Source organism: Gymnoscopelus braueri (genome assembly GCF_963280865.1).
Source record: "Gymnoscopelus braueri genome assembly, chromosome: 9".
Classification (NCBI taxonomy): Eukaryota; Metazoa; Chordata; class Actinopteri; order Myctophiformes; family Myctophidae; genus Gymnoscopelus; species Gymnoscopelus braueri.
The window spans coordinates 31598867-31609728 of record NC_137610.1 but is presented as its reverse complement, the minus strand read 5'-3'; the positions used below and the strand labels follow the sequence as shown (position 1 = coordinate 31609728).

Genomic DNA, 10862 nt, shown 5'->3' with positions numbered 1-10862 from the left:
GAAGAGAGATCAATCAATCTCAAGACACTGCCGTTTCCCATCTATTCCTATACCTTGCATACTTCTACATATCATTTTTGAATCTCTGGTCACAAAAGGTGGCTCTCTGTGTTTAATACACTTCAGAACATGATGTGTGAAGCTGCCTTGGTGTCATCTTGTTCTCTGAACTCATTTGCTTGCAGAAGGGTAATTCAATTCAATGAGCAGTCACCGCTCCGACTAAAGCAGAGTGATCAGGATCATGACAAGAGGATTCTAAATAACAACAGGAGCAATACCCAATTTAACTGAGATACACTTTTTCCTTTGCCACTTTATGAAGTAAAGTACAGATGATGTATATTCTAAAATATATATTTTTAGCCATTTTGTTTCATTTCTCTTTATATTATTTATCTGTGCACTAGTGTACAAGCTGTTTATTCTCCCTTATTTGCAGGTACACACAAATTACAGAAACCTATTAACACAGCCTATAGATGCTACTGTTATCGAATTCTACACAAAAGCATGGTTTAGAAATGACACCGATTCACTCCCGGAGCTCATATTAGGATATAGTTATTAAAGCCTTCATCCATACATATACTTCATATGCCCAGGTATGTGTTCATTTTTCCAAGGGCATCACATACAGTTGTCAGGTCACTGCGGAGGTCTTGGACCACGTTCTCAATGCTTCGGGTGTCTTTAAGCAGGTCGATGCTTTGAGTGTAGGGGTTGTAATACACAGAGAAAGGCCTCTTGATGCCCTTGGCAAACTCCCTGTCATAAGAGAGGGAGGGTCAAGTTCAAGGAGGCATGTAAAACCCTAATGCAAAACTGGTTGACAAATGGGTTTTCTATACACAGCACATCACATTCAAGGACCTGGATGATATGGCATTGGTGAAGAGCGGAATTTTCAATGTGACAATTTGAGATTGTGTTGGAAGAGGAAGCAGGAAATAATGTCATGTTTTCTTTTCAAAATTAGATACCAAACAAGGTAACTAAAATGACTATAACAAAGTGCATTATAATGAGTGTTTAAAATACGATAACCGAAGGTTTTAAGAATACTAACACTTGCACTGGAGATAGACAGGATCTTTAGTTTTTAGATACAGTATATTTTATAATAAACTTTATATTTCCAAATTGACAACATCTACATCTGTTCTTTAACTAGGTTTCTGAGTTTTAGCACATTGGCTGTGAGAAATGTACGTATGCATGTAATGTATGTTACCGCATCCTCTCCTTGGCTTCCTCAAAGCTCTCAGAGACAAAGTAGACCTCTTGGAAGGTCGTGATGAGACACTCCTGGTGGCAGGTCGTCCGAGGGTCAAACATCTTCACACAAGCTTTATCGGACAAGGCATGCTGGGAGAATGGAGGGGTCACAAAGACATCATGAAGTCAAAGCAACTGATTCTCTGTGAACATGAACCATTGTTTGTAACAGGGTTAAGAATGAGAGAGAGTCCAATGAAGGAAGTTTGGGTCCGATACCGATCCTGATTTTGGAGTCTTAGCCCACCGATTACTGATGTTTTGACCGATGTGTTGGTCAAAAAGTGCATCAATTCTGGCCTGGCATCAATAATTACAACAGAACAGCACTCCATGAGAAATTACACTGATGTATGATATGAGGTAACACGTGCAAGCGTGTGTGTGGGCTGTATTACCCTCAGTTCTCCAATAGAGGACAGCAAACCTGCCCCATAAGCTCTCAGCTGGCCGTCTTGTTTGCAAAGCCCAAACTCAATGGTGAAGAAATAGCACTGTGGAAAATGAGTTGAGTATGTGTTAGATGAAACACACCTATGACACCCTGAGTGACCATGAGTTTGCATTAAACTGTGGACTTTAAGGCACAGCTTCCCTATATGTGACTACCATGCAAATGTATCATAATTTTTTCAATAAAACAATGAAAAGTATCAATACAGTTAGATATATTTAGATAGATATCAGGAATAAAAGAGCAAAATATGAAGAATCAAATAGCATCCATACTGTTGCCAGTTTTTGTACATCCTCATCTGATGCTCCTAGAGATGCCAGGCCAATTTCCTGGGAAAACTGGGCAAACTTTGGATCAGCCAGGAGTGGAACGTGGCCCAGCAGCTCATGACATGTATCCCTGTGTCCAGATGAAAGTATCAAATACTGTATACAGTGAATAGATTGACCGACTTGTGTGTGAGTGCATACATTCATGAGCTTGTGTAAGTGGGTAGGTTATCTGAATATGCGTTGTGCGTGCATGGTATGCAGGTGCTGTAGGGAATGTGTGTGTATGTGTAACGGGGGCTATAAAAGTGTACCATGCTCTTCTTATTTGAAAAAAAAAGTAAACAGCCTGCATTTTCGGTGAAGGAACCTGCTTCATTACCGGAGCTTCTTTGACTAGCTGAATGGGTAGAGAGCCCACCTGGAAACTAGAGGGTCCAAAGTTCGATACCCGGCTCCAGCAATGTGTCCCTGACCAAGACACTTGGTGAAAAACTGAATTCCCCCCACAGGATCAAATACGTCTACATTATCTTTGACTACGGTCTACTACATTGTCAGTCCATTTTAACATTACATGTTTAAAGCACTAGCGCCAAAACGGTCATGATAGATTACAGCCGTGCTAATAGATAACTGCCTGTTAATTCTTTAGGTGTCTTCACTCATTTTAATTTTAGCTGTTAATGTCTTCCTCACACATGCACAATAAATAAGCAAAACTTAGGAATACATAAAAAAATACAAATAAATGAGTCTTTATGCATTGGTACAGTCAAAGCAAAGGGGGGTAGAAGACTCACGGTTCAGGTGTGTAGAGAGGATCGGTGCTGTGGCGCACATATTGAGTGCAGTTAAAGACTCGATAGGCCAGACCAGCCAGGAAGTCTCTGGGAGACAGATATCCTGCTACAGGACGCACTGTGAATCCTGACCTCTCTGAAACAAATGGTAACACCACAATAATGACTATATTCACAATTCACTTACATTATGTTAGTATGACATGAGAAAAATGACCAGCATGTGAATATGGTTAATTATACAGAAGTAGAGCGACTAGTACTACAGTATAAAGGTTACTAAGACGTGCTGAGTTCAGCATGCTCTTTTTGACTAGTTAAGAAGAGAAAAGGATCTACCACCTATTCAGATCCTACTTCATGAAATCAATATCTACAACATGGAGGGCTCTTATACTGCAGTCTGTGAACGGCACCTCGAAGAAACAAAGACACGTCTTCCAGCTGAGGGATGTTGTCTTCACGGTAGCCGCATAGTTTGGTGAGGAGGGGGAGGTTTTGGAGATACTCTCGACAGGCGTGGGTGGGGTAAAGCTTGGTCAGCTCCCTGAAGACCACACCCCAAGTCCTGATCTCCTCTGGAGTGTACTCCACACAGGGAATGGGTTGTCCACTGGCATGAAGAGAGCGCCACAGTGGTTATAGGCTCTCAAGTCCAGCGAACAATCATTATGTCAGTTAATCCAACTGTTAAGAAAGAGACTACCATAGTGTTCTGTGAAAATGTTGCTTCAATTATGTGGTCTGAAAAGTTTACTTTACATGGTAAATTTTGTCATATTCATTCACCAGGTAAAACATTGTTTTTTACAGCAGACATTTTGACAGTATTTATAATATATTTTAGGCTTGATGTGCTTAACCTTTATTATTATGTCAATTGTTGTGGGTGTCTTTCATTTAGATGTTGCTGTGTTTGCCAACATGATGTGAACATCTAAATTAAATACACCCACAATACATTTTATTCATTCAAATGTCTACTGTGAAAATGGTCTATTAAAATGTAAATGTACATGGCTGCCAATCTGAACATAAACATTTTCTATTGAACATCAAATCCGCTTTTGAAATGCTAAATTAAAACCAAAATTACAATTTACCACACACACACACACACACACACACACACACGTATGAGGTAGGTGAATGCTTACAATTTGTAATTCATGGCCACTTCCACAAAGTATTTCCTCCGCTGGCGATAAATGTCATCTTTAAAACCCTGGCAGGAAGAATTCAAGAGGTCAGCTAATGTGTCTCAAGCAACATTAATAGCAAGCAGTGTGTAAAGTTGTTCTTTGAATAACTCTGTTAGGGATGCAACAGTTCATCAGATGAACTCATTCCCTGCCTAGAACGTAAAAAACGTAATTATTTCCAATTACCAATTCTGCCAAGAATTTTTTTCAAAAAAGAATTGACCCAAAGACCAAGGAGATATGATTTTTCGAAGATCTAGACTCCTATCCACTTCCTTGTTAACTTAAAACTTAAAAATTCTGTATCTCGGCTCCTGAGTACTTTTTTTTTTTCTATGAAAAATCTCTGGCAGTGGGCAAACACGGCCAGAAATAGTTCAGGCAGTGAATGAGTTAATTGATTTAATTTGATATATTTGAATAATTGATTTTCATAAATACAGAAAATAGCAGAGTTGCAGCCCTACTCTACAGCATTGAGGTACAAAGACTTGTTTCTTCTTGGTGCAGGTGATGGCAGGAGACATCAAATGAGCAACAAACAAAAAAAAATCACCGCACACTAGGCTTAAATGCTTCCTCTTTTTATATTTATTATAAGTGCAAACTAAAAAACATTGTAAAAATTTGAACAACGCATTTCATTTATAGCTTCATCAGAGCAAACCTGATGAAGCTGATGAAGCAACATTTCAGCCTTGTGAATTTTTGTTTTTGTTCATTTGACATTGACAAGACATTGGCACGCATAGACATCGGAATGCAATGAAAGTAGAACAACCTAAACTAATGTATTAAAAAGATACGCACCAAATAACAGCACAGGCCAATCTGGAGAGAAATACTTATTTTAAACCTGAGAAGAAATACTAAAAGGTATCATTGCTGTGGAACTCACAGGATGATCAGCGTCCAGTTCTGTTCCGTACATCAGCACCCTTTGAGAACACTGGTCAAGCTCAGAGATCTTCATGGGGAACCAAGGAACATCCTCACAATCTGATACACATTGGAATATGACTTTAGAGAACACATCCACACACATGCACAAAAGCATTCTACCACAACCATGAAATGAAGAAAAACATAATAGAAAACATAGAATTGCTGAAAATGCATACCTACCATTACCAAAATAACAAATCTTGGATTTGGCAATAATTCATTAACTGATGGTATTTTAGCACTTTGAGAGTTGGTTCAAATATAAAGTGCGTTATAAATAAAATGCATTATTATTATTGTTAATTTAACTGATTCAGTCGCATTCCTTGATCCCTAAAACCTAGGGTTAGACACCAACACCACCTTTCTAGATTTAATAGTAATTGAGATATAGACATTTTAACCTCCCGGCAGCCATCGCAATCTTGAAAATGTTGCATTTCCATAAGTTAGATTTTCCTAGTTATGATATTTTGCATTCCCAATAAAAACTTTTGCATCAGTTATTTGGGGGGTTTTAGTTTCTACAAACAGACCACTAGGGGGCCAGCCAAACTTGCTTGCATTGTTTTTTGTAAATCTTATGCCCATACATACCCAACACCATGCCAAAAATCAAAAACTTGTCACCAAGTGCCGAATCCTTATGATTTTTTATATGTTCCCTCCCAGCTATATCCTTTGAGCTTAAATGTCTCACTGTACACCTCTGTGCTGTTTACATTTCTGACTAATAAAGTATTCAATAAATCAATCAAATGTGCATCCTGGCATTAATAATGATATTGACATTGTGATAAGTTATGTTTGTCCAGGAGAAGGGTGAATATGCAAATAAAATATTTGTGTTAATATTGATATTGTATGTTTGTACAGGAGAACTGTAAATATGTACCTAAACCTACTCTATGCAAACCAAATAACGAAATAATGCTGTCACTCTGCATAACGGAACACCAGCTTCACTTGCCCTATTGCACAGGCCTTATCCTGAAGGGACAAACGTGACATCTTTCCATGGGGGCAGTGTTGCTGCTTGGAGCATACACAAACTCAACAAAGTTGCAGAACCCATGTTCAGGTGCCAGTCACACACCTGTGACTACTGGCACACACACCTCTCAGCAGTTGGGTGCTGGCAGGTTGCTCAAAACAAGAGCGATTACCAACAGAAGCATATTGGGTGATTTTGGCAAATTCTTTGGAGGCGCTACCCACACGTTTAGCTGTGTCGCTCATTCCACGAATGCCCGATCCTTACAAGCTGTACCTCGTTGTAAAGGTGACTAATCAACGATAAAAATTGTATAAAACACAATATCAATTGGTATTATTAAAGAGGAGATATAATTGACCGAAGTTAAGTTTACAAACTTTTTTTGAGCAGTTTATTTTTGGATTGTACAGCACTGGTCATCAGTTGTTTTTTAATGCTGGCTGTTATTCTTTTGTCAGTGAGCAGGTTCATACACTGGACTATGCAATACACTTCCCTCAACAGTGGCATCCGTAATGTACACTATGCTGCCTGAAATTGAGCACAAACATATTAATGTTATGTATACAATTACCTGCTGACCAATAAGTACAGTCTCCTGTCCATGGTATATCTTCAATGCACCTTCATCTCATACTGTGTATACTGTAGGCCTATGTACAGGTATATGTGTCCTGCTGTCTTTGTATCATGTGTGGAAGGCAGTGTGTGCAGATAACCTCGGCAAGGCCTTAGTTTGCTTCTTCAGCAAGTAGCTTTAAGTCCAAACACAGTGTAACATGTCTTTACATAACTGGTGGTCTATACCTGCCTCTGCTGACCAAACATTGGCAGGTGTGTTGAATGAGATGATGTTGACGTGGTCTTTGAGATGCTGCAGGAGGTCATTGAACTCCTTCTTGCTGCAGTTGCAGTCGGCGTAGATCTCCACCTCGTTGGTGATGCGCTTTGACACCCGAGATTCAATGTGGTTCAAGTTCACGTGCCTCTCCTGCGTGGCCGTGGGATCAAAAGAAAGAAGGCGAATGTGAGAGAGGACGAGGAGAAGAGGAGGATAGGGCAGGACACAAGGAAAGAGGAGAAGAGAGTAGGAATTAAAAATACAAAACACAGTGAAGAGTGCAGTGGAGAAAGAAGGAAACAAAAACATCATCCTCTAAAGGAGTGGTTTTCAAACTGTGGGTCATGACCCATAAGTGGGTCATAGTTGGGAACCAGGTGAGTCGCTGGATGGCCACATTAACTCTCTCAGTGCCAAGCCCCGAGTTATCCCGAGTTTTCTCTGAATACCCTCCCTGCCAGAACGAGAAATACAGAGTTTTTACTTTTTACTGTGGTTGCGCTATTCTGTTTATTTTTCATGATCACTTTCACTTTCTGATTCCTTCAGACTCATTGGGTTCCGGTTTCATGACGCAGATTCCGTTTCTAATTTTTTTCCGCTGTCATTTTCGGCCAGAATAGGGAAACACACGGTTTTTCACACGGTATAAAAAACTAACGGAGAGGTCCACTTCTATAATCTATAGTCTGGGTGACGAACAGTCATCGCCGTCGTGTATCACATCGTATTTTTGGCCGATCGGAGAATCTGCGACCACGTCACATCCGGTTTATGACGTATGCACAGTTTGGGCCTGTTTGGGGGGGGGGGGCGAGCGAGTGATCTATGAAGTTTTGGCAAACCTTCCCCCTTTCCCTTAACGGCAGAGTAAATATAAGTAAAATGATTAGTCTTCCTCAATTATTTCATCTTATCCAAACTTTGCCGGTTTTCCTTAGAAAATCTTTAAATAACTAGTTTCCCTTATCATGCCTTTTCTGTGGGCCAATAAGAGTCATTGAATTAAAAAGATCCGTTTATGTAAGCCCAAATCTGAGGGTGGTCTTGCATTGCCAGATTTTACTTGATGCAGCAATTGTTAGAGCGATTATGTTCTACTTTCACTCCTCTCAGCATCTCCCTAACTGGGTAATGCTGGAAAGAGAAGACTACTACCGATTTAAACCATCCTCCTGGCACCATCAGTACATAAGTCAAGATACAGTAGCAATGTATTAATACGAGCCTCAAATGACATTTGGAGACAGAAAGACAAACGTAATAGATCTGAGCACATTACGCCTATTGTTGCCAATTGAAGGAAATCTGTTATTTCCCCCATACAACTTGGACTCAGCCTTTAAAAGTTATGGGAGAGGGTGGGAATTTCTACTATATTGACCTGTATACAGAGGGTGCTTTTTCCTCATTTCAGCAGCTAGTAGATAAGTTTGGGTCACCCAGTAAAGTTTTTTCAGGTACTTACAGATTAGAGATTATGTTTTGAAAAATGTACCCTTATATATGTCACTGACACGGTCCACAATGAGGGACATTATCAACCTATCTCCCTTTTCCCAAAATCTTATTTCTGAGCTTTATATGAGTATACGAGAGGGTAAGGTAAGTGGATACTTCAGGTATACAAATAAGGTGGGATAGGGAATTGGGAAAACATATATTTTTTTACAGAAATGCAAGTGTGGTGAGGCCACTCAGGCGCATATTTATATGCCGTCCTAAAATTCTAAATGATTGAATCAACGTTTTTAATACTATCTCTACAATACTCTCACTGCAAATTACGCCAGATCCCCAAGCCATCATCTTTAATAATTCAGCGATCATGAGTGGTCTCCCCATGGCTCACAGATGTTTTCTGTCTTATGTCTGCTAAGAAGTGTATATTCATGCTGTGGAAGGGGAAAGAAGTACCTAGAGTCAATATGTGGCTTGCTGACCTTGTGAATACACTGGAGGTAGAGAGCATTAGATATCTGAAATTAGATCAGACAGATAAGTTCGATCTATGGCAACCTTTTATTCAGCAACTGAAGGAAACTATCATCATACATTGTTACCGCTATTTATTTATTTTTTGTTTTTTTGTATTGTGTTCCGTTTTGCTTGCTTTTTGGTTCTTTATTAGGGTGGGAATGACTATTCTTACTTGTTATTTTTTACTAATTATCATCGTTATTTTTATATACATATTTGTATGCACAATATCAGTCATTTCTATTATAGTTTAAGTTTGTACTCTCCTACACACCTGCATTTATATTATCCTGTGTTGTTGCCGTGTCATTTGTGTACAAAAACCTAAGGTGTATGTATGGTGTATCCTGTACCAGCATTACTAAATGCCAATCAACTTAATAATAATTAAACAACAAAAAAACTGATATTTGTATTATAATTTTAATTTAGGGTTACATGTTTGTAAACTAAATGTAACAGTTTATTGTAAATTATTCTTAAAAGAAAACCTCACAATGTCACGTGCCTTGTCTAATTTCATCATTAGTATGTTTGAATACGGTATTGATTAACAATATACGTACAGTATATATAATACACAGAGTTAATTGTCTCACCTTTTTGGGTCACTGCATGGAAACATTTGGGAGCCTCTAAGTCGAAATAATCAAACCCAATGCAGAGTGTTGCTAACAGATTGGACACATACACCCACCTGAAACAGCCTGAGGGCTTTGACCAGGCAGCCCACCTCGTTCTTCAGAGAGAACACCACAGCTGTCCTCCCTGCCTCCTCGTCATTCTCTGCCTCCGGCTTCTCATTTATGGGACAGAAAGAGGACCTCCGCGACTGCAGAGCGAAAAACACAGACGATGGATTTTATTCATATAAACCAGCATGTCACTAACCTTAGCACAATGCATAAAAAGATTTATGTTGCCCTTTTTTCTCCAAGACTTTCAAAATGAAAAAAATCTTAAAGTCTGTTCTAATTCTTGGATTAACCCTGAGGTCTCACGCAGTATTGAATCCAATTAACCATTCAAGTCATTCTTTATTTGGCCTCTGTGCTGTTGTACAATAAGATATAAGAGATAAACTCATTATATGACTTATGTTATCAATGAATTTCTTCTCGTCTGAGAAAAAATAAATAAAAAAAAGTAAATTCCTGACATGCACAACATAATTGGATGGTTGGTTTGGATGAAATATTTGTCAAGGGAGTTCTCTGGCCAAGAACGAAGAATCAAGACACAAAAAAGTCGCAGACAGACCTATGAAGCAAGGTACACATTTTCGCCGATACTATTCAACTTCAGCCTTTGTCGCTCTCATAATGAGATCCAACAGGTGTTATTTTCCTTACGCTTTAATGTAGTGATGAAATTCAACAGTCCTCCATAGGACGCACAACATGCCCATCAACATTTTGCAAGTGTTGACAAAGACCACAGTTCACTCCTAATGATTCCACATGGGAACAAGTCTGCTGAAAACATCAAAAGCACCTTCAGTAAATCTCAAGTGTCACCTACCAACTGAACCTCAACAGTTTTTAAACGGTCCAGAATTGCTATTGAAACCTTGACCTGACTGTGGACCCAGACTGTTGGGAAGACCACAGGTACAGAGTACCAATACCATTGATGGATACTGGATAGAACACTGAAATCAAAGAGCAAGTTGGAGAAGCAGCAGCAGGAAGAGGAGGAAAGAGAGCGGGTGGGTCGGATAGGGTCGGGGGTGGCTCACCATTTGCCCACCGGTGTGGCGTTGCTGTTGGTTGTCAAACATGGCGGAGTCCAGAGAAAGCCCGCGCCGGGACCAGTACTTACTGGAGAACATCATCATGGCTGGCTGCATCTTAGGCACTGGTCCCATGTCGACCTTCTTCAGGTGGGAAGATGCCATGGGATACCAGTGGGTGTATGAGTACCACGGCTCCAGGTTGTCACGCGTTCAGCCTACCCCTTCACACTGTATTGTTAAGCTGTACTGTATGGCTCTGTATTGCAAGCTGTACTGTATGGCTCTGCCGGCCCAGCCTCAGCCTAGGTTCTGTTTAAATAGTGTGACGGGTGAGTGATGCACAGTGTGTGTAATG

The 10862-nt window shown here is 39.8% G+C and overlaps 1 protein-coding gene across 1 annotated transcript; it reads right to left on the bottom strand.

The window, feature by feature from the left end:
* Positions 1-589: 589 nt before the first annotated feature.
* Positions 590-10624, bottom strand: tph2 (tryptophan hydroxylase 2 (tryptophan 5-monooxygenase)). Its single transcript, XM_080437727.1, is given in 12 exon segments — positions 590-768; positions 1235-1368; positions 1677-1772; positions 2008-2134; positions 2808-2943; positions 3224-3420; positions 3965-4032; positions 4908-5059; positions 5062-5067; positions 6759-6942; positions 9470-9604; positions 10511-10624. Coding segments are annotated over 12 exon segments (1521 nt in total). The 5' UTR covers positions 10622-10624; the 3' UTR covers positions 590-593.
* Between the last annotated feature and the right edge of the window lie 238 nt (positions 10625-10862).